This window comes from Myxine glutinosa, chromosome 9 (assembly GCF_964187855.1).
Source record: "Myxine glutinosa chromosome 9, kmMyxGlut1.1, whole genome shotgun sequence".
In the NCBI taxonomy this organism is placed as follows: domain Eukaryota; kingdom Metazoa; phylum Chordata; class Myxini; order Myxiniformes; family Myxinidae; genus Myxine; species Myxine glutinosa.
Window position 1 is genome coordinate 23360411 of NC_136269.1, and position 18256 is coordinate 23378666.

Sequence of the window (18256 nt, forward strand, 5' to 3'; positions counted from 1 at the left end):
GTAATCTCTGTACGTTTGTACGTTTGTACGTCTGTACGTCTGTACGTCTGTACGTCTGTACGTTTGTCTGTGACCGCTGTTTCTCGACAACTACCGGTCCGATATACTTGAAACTTGCCAGGTATATTGCTGGGGACCCGAGGATGTGCCTTTTCAAGGTTTGAAATTAATCGGACAAGTACTTACCGAGCTATGGCGATTTAGCCGTTCGCCGTTCGCTTTGCCGTTGCGAATGGACCAAACCATTCATGTAAATAGAGGGGGGGGGGGGTTCTGTGGTCGTTCGCTTTGGCTTTGCGAATGGACCAAACCATTCATGTAAATAGAGGGGGGGGGTTCTGTGGTCGTTCGCTTTGGCTTTGCGAATGGACCAAACCATTCATGTAAATAGAGGGGGGGGGTTCTGTGGTCGTTGCGAATGGACCAAACCATTCACATCGAATCATCGAATCACATCGAATGGACCAAACCGTTCGCTTTGGACCAAACCATTGCATGTAAATAGAGGGGGGGGGTTCTGTGGTCGTTGCGAATGGACCAAACCATTTCATGTAAATAGAGGGGGGGGGGATATAATTTTAGATATATATATAGTATGGGCATTGGCAAGGAACGGGCACCCACGTACGGGCAATGCCCTAGTATATATAATTTATATTATTCAAATTCAAATAACTGACCAGATACAGCATTGAAGTTTACAGGAGGAACCTGGATAGGATTCTGCTCCTCCTCTACCCTTAAATGGCAGACATATACGCAGGAGAAATATCGCCACCCTTGGTGGTATTCGGTATTACAAATCATCTTTCCTTTCTTCATAATATAATGGAACCTTCTCTGGTGCCTGGTGTTGGCTTAATGGTTAGGGTGCGGGCTTGGGATCCTAGGATCCTGAGTTTGAATCCCGGTCGATCACTGAATTAACGCCAGGGGGTTGACTTAGCCTGTCATCCTTCTGAGGTCCGCAAATTGAGTACCAGCTTGCTGGGATGAATGATCCCGGTGTGTACCCCGATTTATGAATAGGTACACCGTATCCCTGCGTGTCATAAGAGGCGACTAAGGGTTGGCATCAGGAAGGGCATCCGGCCATAAAAACATTGCCTCAAACAGGGAACCATGATTGCCATGGGGCCCACACGGCTAACCCCTGCTTCAGCAGGGAAAATGGCCTTAAAACCATCATTGATTATTCATTCTTCTCAAAATTATGATATGTTGTGATCAATCACATTTCTTTCAAAAATGACAACGGTCAAATGCATTTCCAAGAATGTGTTGCATCACATTGCCCTCTGAATGTGGAACAAGGAGGGTACTCCCGCCCTGGGGCGTGGGACTGTCTGCGAGTTTATTTCAATTCTTCCTTCATCACTTGAGTAGATATGTTGGTGGATATGTAGTAGGAAGGTTTGTCCAACAATTAAGCCAAGCATCATCCAATCCTTCCCAAATGTGATAGGTTAAGAACTCGTGGTAAAGCAGGGTGTGTTGATCGAAAAATAAGTACAATTACCTTGTTTAAAAAGTGTCATAATATCTCAACCGTTTAAATGAAAAAAAATGAAACAATATATAATGTAGTGTAACTTCCAAAAAGGTAGTAGATTCGTCCAAGTTGTGTTTCTTACACGTTGAAGTTGACCAGCATCACGGGCTAGATTAAGTGCAGCATTCAAGGTGTCCGCAGGGATAGCCAATCGAGACCGCAATGAGGAAACTTCATCACTAAGAGTCGCTCCTCTCTCCCTCGCCTGGCAAGCACATGCACACTTCGGTGGAATAACTGTACCTATTGTCAGAAGCGTGGAAATATTTTTAAAAGGTGAGCTAAATCAAAATATACCCTGGAAGTTTGCAAAACGACGGTGGAGAAACAAATGAGAGCAAGAGTAGGTGGATTCAGAATACACAAAACAAGCAAGTCCCCAACATAGAATATTCTAGAAATTGTGTAGTGCAATTTGACTGCTTTTTTTAAAAAATATTTCATCCAATTTTTGAAACTGAAACAGAAAATCAAAATCTTTGGTAAAAATGGCTTTGTGTTCACTCAGCTTCTGTGCTTTCCTTCCTGTAACACATTAGTACAGGGCGGATTTAGGGTTGGCCAAACGGGCAAGACGCTCTGAGCCGGATTAAGGGCCTACTTGCTCCACTACAAAGTTCAATTTGGAATTCCCGTGGCTGACCAAGCACTGTGCTGGACACCTCGCCTCACCAGGTTCCTAATCAAGATGAAATCGAGAGGTATTTTTCACCAGCGAGGTGATAAATTTAATAATGGCCGTTAAGCAGTCAAAACCTGAATATCCTCCAAAGTCTATAGCCCACAAGGTTGAAAGCCAAATTGGCTAGTCTCAACAACCGATTGATCACGGTCCGAATAACTCAAAGAGAGACCCAATCAATTCCGAATGTATTTGTAACAGGGAGGGGAAGGACAGGAAGACTATTATAATACAAGCAAAAGCACAAGTTTGTAGCAAAACAAAATACGTGCCCCTTGGGATTCAAACAAACAGGATTCCTACTTATCTAACTAAAGGCCTCAAGCATTCCACAGGAGAAGACCAGAGAAATAGAAGAGACACGGAATAAGTGATTGCGACCCGTTCGGGCGCCATAAATCCAACTTGTTGTTCGGAGCGGCCAAAGGCAGACACGGACCCATAGTCCCACAGGTTAGAGGGATGAGGGGGGCTCGGCACGGTGCTGGAGCTGCAGCACTGGGCAGGAGAGGAGTGGATCGTGTGATGATGGAGTGGATCGTGTGAAACATTACGAGGGGAGACTACATGCTATCTGAACGATTTATCAACGCATATTCCTATTAGTCCCTGGTGTTGGGAGTCCCTGGTGTTGGGCTAGCGGCTAGGGTGTCGGCTTAGGATCCTAGGATCCTGGGTTCGAATCCCGGTCAATCGCTGAATTAACGCCAGGGGGGTTGACTCAGCCTGTCATCCTTCCGAGGTCGGCAAATTGAGTACCAGTTCACTGGTAATTCCCTGCTTGTCGTTAAAGGCGGCAAAAAGGGTTGGCGTCAGGAAGGGCATCCGGCCGTAAAACATTGCTTCAAAAAGGGGACCGAAAAACAACAACAACCACAGTTCCCGAAAAAGGCCAACCCCCGCTTGCAGGGAAAAATGGCCTCTAAAGGTGGGGTTTTTTTTTTTTTTTTAATTCCTATTATTGTATATTTTACCTCACACTTCACATTTTACCTCACTATTTCCTATTATTGCCAAAACATCAACTATGGGAAATAACTATTCAAATCTATACACATTCCTAGCCCCGAGAAGTCATTTCCGCAACAATATCTCACCCCAATGCAATTACACAAAATGAACTACAGAGTTCATTGAACACCTTACCCCACGCAGTCTTGAGAAAAGGGACATGGGAAGGGTCGGCATTTCAACTCTTGCTTTGCGTTTCCGAGCATGATCTACGTTAGCTTTGCTCGTGAACTTTGAATAACAGGCGCAATGTTAACCATACAAAGCCAACAGGTCAAACGGAACAGTCCAGAGCCGATACCTCTGCCAACTCTTCTTGGAGAAACTGACGATTTTGGCACGATCTTTGAGAAAAATATGCAGTAAATCAACAGATCTTTTAGATGAAGTTAGCTCAGGCTCTGCATAGCTGGGTGCCACCTTTTTGTCTGAATCTCAACATTCTACGCCCTGAGAGCACGAGCGGCATGTATGATTGGTTGAGAGCGCAAGCAATTTTGCCAAAATTCTGTTGATCCAAAGCTTTTTGGAAATACAAACAAGGTGATTTGTGTTCTATAATGCTCCGAATATATAATCCAATTTATATATTTTTAAAGTTTTAAAAGGTTTAGTAGAACTAGAAAAACAAAAACTATAACGGCATTCAGTTGAGCGCACACCTCCGCCAGGCTGAACAGTTTATGTTTTGTATCCCACTGATAGGCCGGATCTGGATCCAGACCTGAACCAAAATCTAAGTTGCTTGTTCTTGTCACCAAACCAACTCATGCACCTCGTTTTGTCAGAACTCATCCACAACTTTTTGAAATATGTTATTTATCGCTTTTCGCTCAATCTCTCAATGGTGAAGAATCACTTAGAAATTAAATAATTATCGTATCCGAATCCACATTCAGATATTCACCAAAATCGAATCGATTCGTCCTCGTCACACACCCAACCTGCCCACCAAGTTTTGTCCAAATCTGTTCATAGCTTGTTGAGATATCGTGCTTCTTCCAGATTGTATTCCCACTTGGTGTCCACACATCCCACCACAGCATGTGTAAATTGAAAAGAAATGAAAAACATTGCTTCTGTAAACCTGACATTGTGCTGCGTTGCATGCCAAGCCTGAATAAAAAGGTACTGTTTTGCTTTGGTGTATTCCCTCAAGAAGTGCACCCCCAACCAGTTGGGAGCATGGCCACCCCCAAATGCGAGCTTTGTCATCCTGGCACGCTGTCCCTCCCCGGTAGATGGCATCCACACGATCCTTCAACCAGTACTGTACTTTCGTTTTCTGCCCATTTCCCACACAATCGTCTTCCGTGCACTCGAAACAGAATGTTGCAAACTACTCTGCATTCCATTTGTAACAGTTTGCGTGCCTTAAGATGGGTACTCAAAACTGAAGATGAGCACAGTGTCACAAGCACGAGCAGACAGTGCCCAAAAATGGACTCAATTCAATTGTTTGAACGTATGTCGGAGTACAGAGTTGGAGCAACAGGCTTTGATTTCTGAGCACCAATCAGTCTTCGAATAATCCAAGGTTTTGTGAAAAACGTCAGTTCAGCGAAACACAAAAGTTGTCATGAGCACCCTGGAATGAAAAGTCTGTCAACATGCTAATGATTGTATCCGCTTATCAAGGTGCAACCTTAGCCCACAAGTACCAATCAATTTCAGTTGAGGTTGCAGGAACGTCCATAGCAAATCCAGAAATGTCGTTTAGTTTCACAGACAGCATATAAATTTGAATTTTATTTTAAAACGTGCAATATCCATACGGGTTGAGCTCTTCTTCCTCATTTGATCTTCCTCAATATAACTGATTTCCAAATACATCTAATCAACTTGTGTTGAATATTAAAGGAAAGCATAAAATAGAGTTGAATAGTTTTATAACTTTGGTATGAAATCACACTGATACGCATCGATTTCTTCATGTGGGGATTGTTTTGAATTAAAAAAAACTTCTTTACTCAAGAATGCTCCTCCACCCTACTCCAATTCCTACCACCACACCACTCCCCCCTCACCCAGGACATTCCTTTGAAAGATAGAATGAATACAGTACTGTACCAGAAATTCCATTTAAAATATATATTCCATTACAAAAAATAGCCCTGTGGGGGGACTCATGGCTATTTTTACACTGTTTGAGAAGATTTTAAAATAAATTACCTGAATTTGATGTGAAACCCCACTGTTTAGCCTGTTATGGGGGCAGATCCGGATGAGGAGCACAACCCCATGAGACCTTAATGCTCTGATGTATCTTACCAAATTTAGTCCATAATCGGTCATGTAGTTTGTGAGGAAAACATGTTTTAGTGAATATGAGGGATTAGGGGAAGGAGCCTGTGGCCCCCTTTTCCAGGGGAGATATGGCCATGGGGAGCACAACTTAAGGTTAGGGCATGGTCACAATGCTGCATGGCCAGTTTGGTCTGGATCCGGTTGTCTGTTTCCGAGAAGAATATTTTTGAATGAAATACCAATATTTAGGGCAAAATCCCCTTTTTACGCCCTTTGAATGGGCGGATCCGGATGGGGAGCACAGCCCCATTAGACATTACTGTCCTGATGCATTATATCAAATTTGGGCCGTATCGTTCAGGTAGTGGTGGAAATGTTTTTGTGAAAATGAGGAATTCGGGGATGGGGCCCGTGGACCCCTTTCCAGGGGAGCTACGACCATGAGGAGAACAGCTTAATGTTAGGACATGGTCCCGATGCTTCGTGGCGAATTTGGTCTGGATCTGTCTGGCGGTTTCTGAGAAGACGATTTTTGAATGAAATATCAATATTTGGGGCAAACCCCCCTTTATCACATTTATAGGGGGCGCATCTGGATGGGGAGCACAACCACATGAGACCTTGCTGTCTTGATGCATTGTACCAAATTTAGTTCATATCAGTCGGGTAGTTTGTAAGGAGATGTTTTAGCCAAATGTTAACGGACGTACGTACGCACATACGTACGGACAGACACCGGGACCCACTCTGACTTTATTTTGGAGAAATAACCCAACGACAGAGTTCATAGAACACCTTAACCTGCACAGTCTTGACAAACAAGGACAAGGGTGTGATCTGTGAGCAGCAACTTTGATTGGTCGAGACGACGTAAAATTCCATAATATTTTGTCCGAGTACGGCTAAACTAAAGGGTTTTGAAAGTGTCAAAAAGGCAACTTGTGTTCCACAGTGCTCAAGTATATAATTCAATTGAAATAAAATAAAGATTTTAAATGTCGTATAAAAATATTTTCGGAAGTTTATCACCGTTGATGCAGCGTCTTATACACCACCTCAAAACGATACATGAGTTAATCGTGCCTGTTGTTTGTGTCCTTTATGACATCCTTAAAAACAGTACGCTTCCTGTTTGGAACGATTTTCAATTTTGTTTGACCGCCAGACAGGCAGACAGAGTGAACAAAAAGTATCTCACTCCTCTCTGGGTATGCATGACAACTCAGGATGAATTCAGAGCCAAGGTTCTGCTAAACTCCAGGTTCGTTTTCCGATTCATGTTCAAAATATAACATTCAGTTGAAATCGAGTTATTCCTTGGTAATAAACTGTCATTTGTAGACAGAGACAGACAAAGTGAACCAAATGCTTCACCCCGCTTCCACTCGGCCTGCGTGGGGTAATAAAAGAAAACGTTTTAAAAGTTGCTCATGGAATGATTAAAAATCGTCGTGTTAACTCACCTGCTGTGCTTTCCTTCCCGTAACCGCCTGCAAACGGCTCACTCCCTTCCCGAGCTGTCGCTCCCATACGATGCAGAAATCACCGATGTCTCCGGTCTGACGTACATGTCTGGCCCACCACAATTAACATCAACCGACTTGTGCTTTGTTCGCCACACTTGTACGAGGGTTCAATGATCGTACATATATCCAAAATGATCCATCAGACCATGGCCTAGAATGAGGAAACTAACACCGGCAGATTACAACAACAAATGCTTTCGTAACGTTTTGAATCGGTGGAACATGAGGTGTAACGTCTGAGCGCATGTAACAAAGAGTTAAAGGTGCGAGTGCAAATTGCCAAGAAAGTAAGCTTATAAATGACCCTACGTGCCACAGCAGAGTTCCAAAGAAATGCAGCTGCTGTCATCAGGTGTTGCATTTTTGCCACGTTCAGCAACATCTTCAAGAGGCCCAGAGCTCATGAGAAAGGCCTCCGGTAAACCAACACCGACAACGCGCACCTTATCGGGATAGGCCTACAATCAGAATCATGAGAAGATGCATGATCAGCAAGGAGACAGGGAAAGGAAGAACGAGACAGATAGAAAATAATGAGGTAACAAAGTTCTTAATGCTCCTTCCCCAAAATAAGAAAGACAAGGTGGATGCCAAGGTGTACAACATACCATATCGAGCGACTGTATCCTGGGTAGCCTCAAGGCCTCCTCGAGGGGAAGCTCCCTCACGTGCACCATGTGGTTCTGTTGTATCGTCTTGCAAACTACACGTTCCAGTTGCTGCAGCTGATCTCCCGTCAGTGTTCGCTGGACAAGGAAGGACGAAGCATAACAGAATTTGCACTTGGTAAGATAATGCAGTAACCATTAAAGTATCTGAATGCTACAAGGAATAGGAGTATGGAAAGGATGTCAACAACAAGGGTCCAAAAAAAAAATCGGAAATCAAAAAAGACCGAGTGATCCTGTCACACATCGAGTAAAACGACTATCTCGGGATTCAGAGCAATCAATTGGTAAATAAGGGACGAGTAGGGATCTCGAAGTTTGGGGGTTAATCCTCCGTGAGAGCCCCAATGATCTGAAATTGAAGAATCTAATCCCGAGCGATTGTGCATGCGGAACATTGTCTCGTATTCGTGTGTCAAGTTTTAGAACAATCAGCCGGGTGATAAGGGAAGGGTAGCAAAAAGTTAACGGTCCAACGGACAGACGAATGACCAGACGGACAGGCATGACGATTTTACAAGTTCATCTCTCCGAGAATCTAAGTTGTGATGACCTCATAATAATAAATAAATAAATTAATTAACATTTTCGTTACTCAATTTCATCAGGAATATTGTATTCTCATATATTGTTGCGGGAATGGTGTTAGGGGTAGCAAGTGTAAACTAGATTAGTTGTATGATGAATGCATGTTTAGCACAAGTTTGTGGTTTCTGTGTGAAAACGATAGAGCAGTCCGAGCACGTGTTGAAGTTTATTTAGGAGATGATAACCATTTCCCCACCGTTATGTGTCTACAAGCTTCTCCGCCATTCCTACTCATCAAGTCTTTCAATCGTTCCCTATGTAATCTGTCTTTGTGTTTTCTTTAACGTGAACTTCCATTCACCCAGCTCTGCAAGTGCAGCAAGTCCCTCCTCCCTCCCCCACACCCCTTTAATCTTGCACCAAGGTAAGAACTGCAGCGTGTGTCGGGAACCGCCTGAAACCGCTCGCATGTCAACAGGCCGGGTGGAGAAGCAATCGGTGCACGGCTGCAAGATAGAGAAAGTGGAGGAAGCAGTTCGGAAAGGAGAGTTGTTGCAGAACAATTCAGAGGGTGAGGAGCTGAAAAGTCAGCACCGAGCAGCTCAGGGTGCAAGACAGAGAGAGAGTCGTCCTGTGGAGTCCAGCCAGTGGACGCGGCAGGCCCGTTGAAAGAGACGGGACCCAGAAAAGCCAGACAAAGCACGCAAGTACCAAGATGCAACGGGGCCCGGACAAGACACCTAAAACTCTCGCCTAAAAACTCTGCCATGTAGCTCCCACTTGAATCATCAGCACCAGCCCCATGCAGGCACCGCTTGTGGATCAGGTTTTTCTTTCATCGTCTTGTGACCTCGCCCTGTTGAATGATTCAAGATAACGAGCAAACTGTCGAGATATCTTTCTCCCGTGGGACGTTTTTTTAATTTTTTTTTATTGTTGTTGTTGTTGTTGTATACAAGATCGAGGCTCGTGAAAGAGCGAACATTAATCACACAGAAAGACAAACCGACACATAAAACATATAACATCGGGAGCGGTAGACAAGATGGGGAGAGAGGGGGAAGGACACAAACACAACATTTGAGAGCAGGGACCGAGAGACATGGAGACATCGAGAGATCTGAGAGAGGGCGAGGGCTTTGGGGGGGGGGGGGCAAGGGAAGGGGGCGGTGGGAGAGGTATAAAACATATGGACACTGCCAGGACTTCCAGGAAAGAAGTTGGAATTTCAAACAAGGTGGATCTGGGGTGAATTAGCGGGGGTAGAAAAGATCAAGGTTTTGGATGGGGGAAGATAAGAGATGGTGGTGAACAGCTGTTTTAAAGACCTGGAGGGAGGGGTGGGATTGAAGGGAGTGAGGGAGTTTGTTCCAGAGGCGGGAGAAAAGAGGAATGAAAGAGTGAAGGTGAGCAGAGAGCCGAGATTTCGGCAGTTTAACCATCAGAGGGTTGCTGGCAGATCTTGTGCGACCTGTAGGAATATTTGGGGGACAGAGCACAGAGAGAGCTGGGGGTGCAAGGCCGGAGAGGAGTCAGTAGAAGACAGAAAGACCACCTACCTGCCTGCGGTGAGTGAGTGAAAGGCCCTCAGAGATAGCTTCATCGCGGGAGATTCCAATAATTCTGAAAGCTTTGGTTTCAACAGCGTGAAGCCGAGCTAGGTGTGAGGCAGGAGCACCGGCCCATAGGGGAGAACAGTATTCCATTGAGCTGCGGATGAAAGCCTTGTATGTGGTGAGGAGCTCAGGTGTGCCGAGGAAGGACTTCGCACGACGGAGGATGCCCAGTCGGCGACTGGCTTTGGAGGCCAGCTTGGAAATGTGGTTTTCCCAAGAAAGATCATGGCAGATAGTGAGACCCAAAAGCTTGAGCGACAGAACTTCTTGGAGAGGATTGTTGAGAAAGTAGATGGGAGGGTTGTCCAGTCGATCTTTTCGGAGAGATATAGTAAGAGTGTGAGATTTGTCAGGATTGAAAGACATGTTCCACTTGTTTGACCAGTCTGTGATTTTGTCCAAGTCTTCAGAGAGTGAGGAGGCTGCAGACTGCCTATCTGAGGGAAGAGGAATGGAGCGGCAGAGAGTGGAGTCATCAGCAAAGAGATAGAGAGGATTTTCAAGAGAGTCAGAGAGATCATTGATGAAGACCAGAAAAAGCATGGGGCCCAGAACACTGCCTTGGGGAACTCCAGCCTGAACAGGAAGAGGAGATGAGAGAAACCCATTCAGGGCCACACGTTGACGACGACTAGAGAGGAAGTCCGCCAGCCATGCGTGGAGATTTCCATGGATACCAAAGGAGGAGAGTTTGGTGAGCAGAGCGGGGTGCCAGACCGTGTCGAAGGCACGTGATATGTCGAGGGAGACAGCTCTAATTTCCTGTTTGGCATTGAGGACCTCCATCCATTGTTGAGACAGCAGAAGCAGCATGTCCAGAGTAGAGTGACCTGGTCTGAAACCAAATTGATGATCAGAGATCAAGCCATTGGAGAAGAGGAAAGATTTCATATCCGAAGCAATGATGGATTCCATGACTTTGCTGATAATTGGGAGAAGGCTGATTGGTCTGTAGTTGCTAGGATCTGTTTTTGCACCTTTTTTGTGCATAGCGGTGATGTTGGCTGATTTCCAAGCAGATGGCAGTTGACCTTGAGCAAAAGAGAGGGTGAAGAGAACAGAGAGAGGGTGAGATAGAGCGGCAGAGCAGGATTTTAGGACCCGTGGGCTGATGCCGTCGGGTCCAGTTGCAGAATCAGAGTCGAGGGTTGACAGAAACTTTTCCACCTTGTCAGGAGGAAAGGACACGGAGTCCAGGAGCAGCAGGGTACGACTGGGTATGGTGGGTACAGAGAGGGATGGGTTTGGGACACAAGATTTAGAGGCAAACACAGAGTTGAGGCATTCAGCTTTTTCACGTGCGGAGTCAGCTGTGTAGCCGTTTGAGGTAAGGGAGGGGATGGAGGGGGAACAAACACCAGAAACGGATTTGACCAGACGCCACCAGGATTTGGAAGAGGGAGACAGATAAGAGAGTTCGGTCTTGAGAACGGAGAGATATTGTTTCCTAGCTCTCCTGAGGGTGGACACACACTTGTTTCGGGCTTTGTGAAAGGAAATGAGATTTCCTTCCGTTGGATTTGCTTTCCAGGAGACGAAGGCAAGTTGTTTCTGGGCAACAGCCTCACCACAAGATCCGTGTACCATGGACGGGAGGAAGGGTATGACAACTGAAGACGAGATGGGATAAATCTGTGCATGAGAGAGAGCAATTTACTTTGGAAGAATTCCCAGGATGAGTTGATTCCCACTTGTGTGGTGCATAAGGCATTATGATACATGTGCCTTTCTCTCCTTGTTCTCCCCATTCCCTCTTTCCTTTGATTATCAATTAAACCCGTTTCCCACCACTGTTGTGTTGTGTCACCTGGTGCGCGGCTCGATTTTGGAATAATAACCACGGTGTGCATTAAACTCGCAGCCATTGGGAATTTGGCGCAAAACCCTCGTTAGGTTTTTGTACAATTGTGGTACGTTTCCCCAGGGTTCACTCCGCCCTAAATCCGAATTAAACAGGGAAATTACCCGAGGCGGTAGATGTCGTTCGAGGTTCTGCACATCGCAAACTGAAGCTAAGATTGCTTTGGCCTTCCCAGCGGACGATGTACGATCTCTGAGGATAAATCCCTCGCTCAATTGGTGATCGTTCAGGTGGAAGATTTGACGGCGACTGTGACATAATCATGGAATATCCATTATACATCTAAATTTTCATTGGAACGGTGAGGAGCTTCAGTGATCCCCAATCCCCTCAAAAAACGCCATCAGTGATCCAATGATCATTAAGTAAGGTCGAGGCGAGTGCCCTGGAGTTACAAGGAGCCATACTTTACAGTACATAGATTAGGACACTGCATCACAGAGTATTTTGTGCCAATGACCGGACCCTTAGTACCCCCAGCACGTATGCAAAATTTGGTGGAGATTGGCCCGGCCATGTTTTTTTTTTTCCCCACGATTTAGACACAGCTACAGCTTGTTTTATATTGTAGGATGTCAAGTAATGTGCAAAGTGAAATACCCTGATGCTGACATCGAAGCGTAGGTGCTGTGGTGCAACCAGGGAGCCCATCTGCCGACTGGATGGACCAATAACAGAGCACAGTGCAGCGCTCAGAAGATGGGTAGCTGTGTGATGGATGCTACAAGAAAACCGCCATTCCTGCAACGTCGCACATCCTGTAGTGATGCCGGGCATGTAACCTCATACCATCTGTGCCAAGTATAAAGTGCGAATCTCACCATGTCAACAGACAGGCAGAGAGTAACCCCTGTGTGCAATGGCTGTTGTGTGCAGACAGTGTGTACCACGTAACCACCACACAGCTTGACATCCTGCACTTCTGCCAACACCTCCTGCAAACAAGAGACAAAATACTTCAAACATTTGAAAATAGTTTCTTCAGCAAACTTATCCTACTTAGTTTGCCTTTTTTTCTCCTTCTAGCCAAGTTGGATCATCAGTTGGATCATCATTTTTTTTTTTTTTTTTTTTTTTTTTTTTTTGGGGGGTTTTTAGCCAAGTTGGATCCATTTTGCTTTCTTGTCATAAAGAAGTGTTGTGATTTTGAATAAACCCCAGTTGAGAGAGAATGTTGCAATTTGAACAAACTTTTTTTTTTTAAACTCATATTGCTGTCTAGAAGCAGAGACATTACATTTTATGTTGGGCCCCAACATGTACCGATTTCCATACATCACAACGACTCTGGCCTATACCTTATTAAATGTTAACTCTTACACGAGCCTCGATCTTGTATACAAAAAAAACAAAAAAAACACTGGCAGAGTACCCACCCTATGGGCGATAGTGGACAAAGCGTGCAACACGTTCTTCTGGCTCATCCCTTTATTTGGGTGGTGTATAGGCAACAGAGCGCTGCCTCAATCGCTCAAAAAAAAAATTTTTTTAACTTGATGGAATCAAACAAACTTGCACAACTTCAAAGTGCCTTCATTAATCACTGCAAGTTTCAGCTTCCTGGGTCAAATCCTCTTGGATTTAAGGACAAAACTTTAAGACAATAACTACAAGTTCTTTACAATTATCAGTGGAAGTTAATGCACATTGTTATCACAAGTACAATCCAATTGCTCCAATGAAAAACTTGACTATGCCTTTCCAGTCACAACCCCCCACCCCTTCAAGACCCTCCACCTACCTGGTTTGAAGACAGCAAAAGGCCTTTGTCTCCACTTTGCCCACCCTGGTTGGCATAGAAGTTGGTTTGGTCCAGGATAACGTCGCAAACTTTTCCCACATCCACAGTTTCCACCAGCTCATCCTGCTTGTGCAAAGCCAGGACTTGGGCTTCGTACAAGTCCATCCCTTGGGTATAACGAATCACATTACTTTTTTTAACATCAATCTTTAAAAATAACAAAATGTTAACGAAGATCTTGATGTTTTTCTCTGCAGTTTCCAGCCAGTATAACATTTCCCCCCAGCGGTGGGCACGTTTTCTGATGCCAATGCAATGGAAACCACATTTCTAACTCCAAAACTTTGAAACCAGAAAATCCTTTTCACACACCTCAAAAAATGAAAGAGGCTTCAAACAATTTATCAAAATAGATATGCAACTAGAGAGTTCATAGGACACCTTAGCGCACGCAGTCTTGAGAAAGAAGGACGTGAGCGGGGTCTGCGAGCAGCAAATCTGATTGGTTGTGATCTCGCAAAATGCCGAAGTATTTTGTCCCAGAAATGCTAAACGTGAGGGTTTTGAAAGTACCAAAAAGGCGATTGGTGTTGCACAGTGTTCAAGTATATAATTCAAATTGAAGAAAATATTTTAAAGGTTGCAGAAAAATGTTTTCGCAAGTTCACCGACATTGATGCAGCATCTTTTACACCACCTTATTTAACACTTTACATTAGCTATTTATGCCTCGTGCTTGTGTCCTTTATGACGTCCTTATGTTTCCTGTTTGGAATGATTTCACTTGTTTGACAGACTGTCAGACAAACAGAGTAAAATAATTACCTCGCTCCTCTGTGCACGTGCGATCGGGACAAATTCAGAGCCAAAGTACTGCTAAACTACAGGTTTGTTTTCGATTCGTATTCAAAATACAGTATAACATTCAATTGAAATTAAATTGTTTTTTGATCATAAACTGGTATTTGTAGACGGACAGACGCACAAAGTCAACCAATTGCTGAACCCTGCTGTTCAAACAAGGAAGCAGCAACTACCATTTTAAAGTCTTTGGTAAGACCCGGTCAGGGTCAGGTTCGAACCGCCGATCTCCCAGACTCAGAGCGAACGCTCTCACTATTATGCTACCGAGTCTCATGGTTGTCACCGTTGTTTGCCTTTACTAGATCTAATGGTTATCAATTTCACCTACGGCATTACTACATCCGATGATTACTAGATTGCCTGTGTAATTACTAGATCTGATGATTATCAATTTGTAGTTATTTTTTGCCACTTCATTAAATGTGGTAACATAGCATCGAGAAGTATATAAAACTTCAGCGAATTTTCCATATTTACAGACTTGGCATTTAATATGGAATATTTTTTTTGTGGGGGTGAACTTACTTTTCAACATGACTTAGAACCAAAAGTTCATTGGAATTATGTTGAAATTATTCTAGATTTTGTTAATGTGACCTTTAAAAGAAACAAAAACCACATTTGACATTTCGAAGCAAATAAATTGATCCTTTAAAGTGATGTAAACTGATATCGAACTCAATTCATGGACAGTACTGTGTTAAACTTCTGTGCGTTTTCCAGAAGTATCTCTTTATTTTGCACATTAGCCAATTTTTTTTTGAACAAAAACAAAAGTTAAATTACGACTGGGATTACGGACAGTAAAATTACAGTTCAGTACTTCGTGTAACCCCCACGAGCATTCAGGAGAGCACGTACACGTTGACGCATGCTGTTCACAAGATTTGCCAAGGTTTGGACAGGAATCGCTTGCCATGCAGTGCCAATAGCCTGCTGCAATTCACGCACAGAGGTAGCCTGCTGGTCCAAGTTGTCGATTTGACGCGTTAATTATGCCCACAAGTTCTCTATCGGATTCAAATCCTGGGGACATGGTAGGCCACTCCCTATGCTCTCCACCACGGTCAGCAAGAAAGTGTTGGATCATGCGAGCACGATGAGGCCGTGCATTGTCATCTTGGAAGACAAAGTTTCCTCGAAAGGCTGCACGAGCAAATGGAAGTAATGTTTCTTCCAGAATGGCCCTGGACTTGAACTGGTTCAGGTTTCCATTCAGAACAACCAGGTCAGTTTTGCCCCCTGCATGAAAAGCAGCCCAAACGGTCACCCCACCACCTCCAGCTTGGACTCTTGGCACTATACAATCTTCGTTGTAGGCTTCATGCACTTGTCTGCGCACTCGGACGCGGCCATCTTGACAATAGACCAGAAATCTAGACTCGTCACTGAAGATCACGTGATTCCAGTGTCCTGGCTGCCATTGACGGTGCTCTCTGGCCCACTGCAATCGGCGCTGGTGGTGTTGTCTGGTCAGGTGTGGCTTTCTCAGGGGACGCTTGGCACGATAGCCTGCTTGAACCAGTCGTTGGTTGACTAGCCTTCTGGATACAGGCACATTTGTCAGTTGCTGCCACTCAACCCTAAGCCGATTAGCTGACTTGGTCCGGCCATTGCGGACTAACCGGTGCAGCTGGCGATCATCCCTCCTTGTGGTTCTGCGGGGACGTCCTGGCCTCGGTATTGGAGTAGGGACACCCCTCTGAGCATTTCGTTTCAGGATCTTTGACACCTGACCTTGAGTGATGCCATACTGCCGAGCAATAGCACGCTGTTTCATGCCGGAATTTCGTCAAGCCACCACTCCATGACAAACAGCATTGTCGAGTTGACGGACCATCTCCAGAGGAAGCGGCAGTAACTTTTGTAGACGTGCAGCAGTTGTTTTCCACTAATACAGAACGAAACAACCCTTATATACCCGATTGTGAAGCGAATCGTCAAATGTACCTGTCCGTACATTTTGTCACGCCACCTGTGATATAATCCTGTTATTGACTTCTTGCTGTGACAATCAGTGACATGGTTCTTTTAACAAAGAAATCACCGAAGCGTAAAAGAAACTCACCAGATTGATATACTGAGTTCAGAAAGTAAACCCAAGTCAAGAAAAAAAAAATTTCCATATTAAATGCCAAGTCTGTATTTTCCAAGTACTGTTATGTGTGGTCTACAGTTGGCTGTGTGAGATTAACGATGTCCTCAACACAAATGGGCGTTTCCAATTCATTACTTGCAAAATCGAAGATTTTTCAAGTACAGTGAAACCTTGACTTACGAGTGCACCAACTTACGAGTTTTCCGAGATACGAGCCGTCTCTCGGGCGGTTTATTGCTTTGAGATGTGAGCCGAGATCTGAGTTACGAGCTTACGCCACCCGCCACCAGGTGGGTTCCGGTCACGTGGTTATCTTGCCGTGCAAGCATTTCTGCCGTATATCGCTGCTGCTTTGTTTTCGCATTTTGGTTATTTTGGAAAATTTCTTAGTTTTAACCATGGGTCCTAAGAAATTGAGTGCCAAGGGCAGTACTGAGAAGAAGAAGAGGATGATGTGCTTGGATATAAAACACGCAATCGTCGAAAAACATGAGCGAGGTGTGCGTGTTGTCGACTTGGCGAGGCAGTACGATCGAAACATTTTGAAAGGGAGGAAGAAACAAACCTCGTTGGACAGGTTTTTATTGAAACGCCCTGCTAGTGAAAGCGAGGAAAGTGTGGCGAAAAAGGCAAAAGTCATCTCCTCCACCTCCGCCAGCATCTTCGTCTGATCTTCAAGGTAAATACACTTAATAAAACCAGTTTATTTCTTTACATTGTGGCGGACACGGAAGCTCACTGGCGTGGTGACATCATTCCGCGCACCAAGTGGGCGGGGGCCACGCCGAGGGGTAGGCGTGGCCTCAGGATATACACCGGGAGCGCGCCAGTGTTACAGTGAGCTCTTGAATAAAGACTCTTACAAATTACCGCGTTGTCCGCTTCCTCCTTGTTTACAAGCAGCGCGCGTAACGCCGCTTATTATGTACAGTATATACGAGGTCGTGCTTGTTTATACATTATTTGTTATTTATAAAGTACATTTTTCTTATTTAAAAATACGTAACAAAAAAAATTGGTGTGGTTTTTTGGGGGCTGAAACGGATTAATAGCATTTCAATGCATTTTAATGGAGAAATTTAATTTGAGAAACGAGCAAATTGAGTTACGAGCTCGGTCACAGAACGAATTAAACTCGTAAGTCAAGGTTTCACTGTATGTACTTGTATATTGGTTGGTCTTGTGCATTATTCTGTCTGTTTGTCTGTCTGTCTGTCTGTCTGTCAATCGCCTACTGGTCACAATTTTAAACCGATCTTCCCAAAACTTCAACAGATGGTAGAGTTGGTCATAAGGAAGAAGCCTATTGATTTTGAGGTCAAACGTCAAAGGTCATCTTGAGGTCAAATTTCTAAAATTGCCATTTTTCATCCGATAGACTTGAAAATTGAACAGCATTTGTATATTGTCACCAATTTGGGAAACCAACTAATTTTGAGGTCAAAAGGTCAAAGGTCAACTCAAGATCAAACGTCCAAAATCATAAATTTTCATCTGAAAAATCATCAATTTTCATCCAATTGAATTGAAAAATAAACAGCAATTACAAAGTGCATCAATTAATTGGGAAAGCAACTATATTGAGGTCAAAAGGTCAACTTAAGGTAAAACTTCTCATATCAATTTTCATCTGAAAAATCATAAATTTTAATCAGATTGACCCGAGCTTTAAGATCGGCAATTTTAATCTTTATGAAATGGAGAATTTGATACATCCATGGTGGCAACTTTTTATTTTGGTGACGGGGGGATTTTGCAAGTATCGTGCTCTGGATGACGTCTTCTTGTTTATTCATTCATTAATTAGATATTCGTAGCAGAGTACCCGCCCGATGGGTGATCTTGTTCCAAGCATGCAACAC

The 18256-nt window shown here is 44.2% G+C and overlaps 1 protein-coding gene across 4 annotated transcripts in view; it reads right to left on the minus strand.

The window, feature by feature from the left end:
* The window catches only part of AARS2 (alanyl-tRNA synthetase 2, mitochondrial), an 81366-nt gene that overhangs the window by 32715 nt on the left and 30395 nt on the right, over positions 1-18256 (minus strand). For all 4 annotated transcript variants that reach the window (XR_013624509.1, XM_078784189.1, XM_068129463.2 and 1 more), the window contains exons 12-18: positions 13433-13599; positions 12513-12626; positions 12292-12432; positions 7627-7764; positions 7328-7476; positions 6956-7064; positions 1635-1757 (exon numbers count right to left, since the gene is read on the minus strand). Coding sequence is in view for 3 of the 4 variants with exons in the window: in XM_078784189.1 (XP_078640315.1) it covers positions 1635-1757; positions 6956-7064; positions 7328-7476; positions 7627-7764; positions 12292-12432; positions 12513-12626; positions 13433-13599 (941 nt within the window). In the remaining variant the exon portion in view is untranslated. The remainder of the gene's footprint in view (positions 1-1634; positions 1758-6955; positions 7065-7327; positions 7477-7626; positions 7765-12291; positions 12433-12512; positions 12627-13432; positions 13600-18256) is intronic.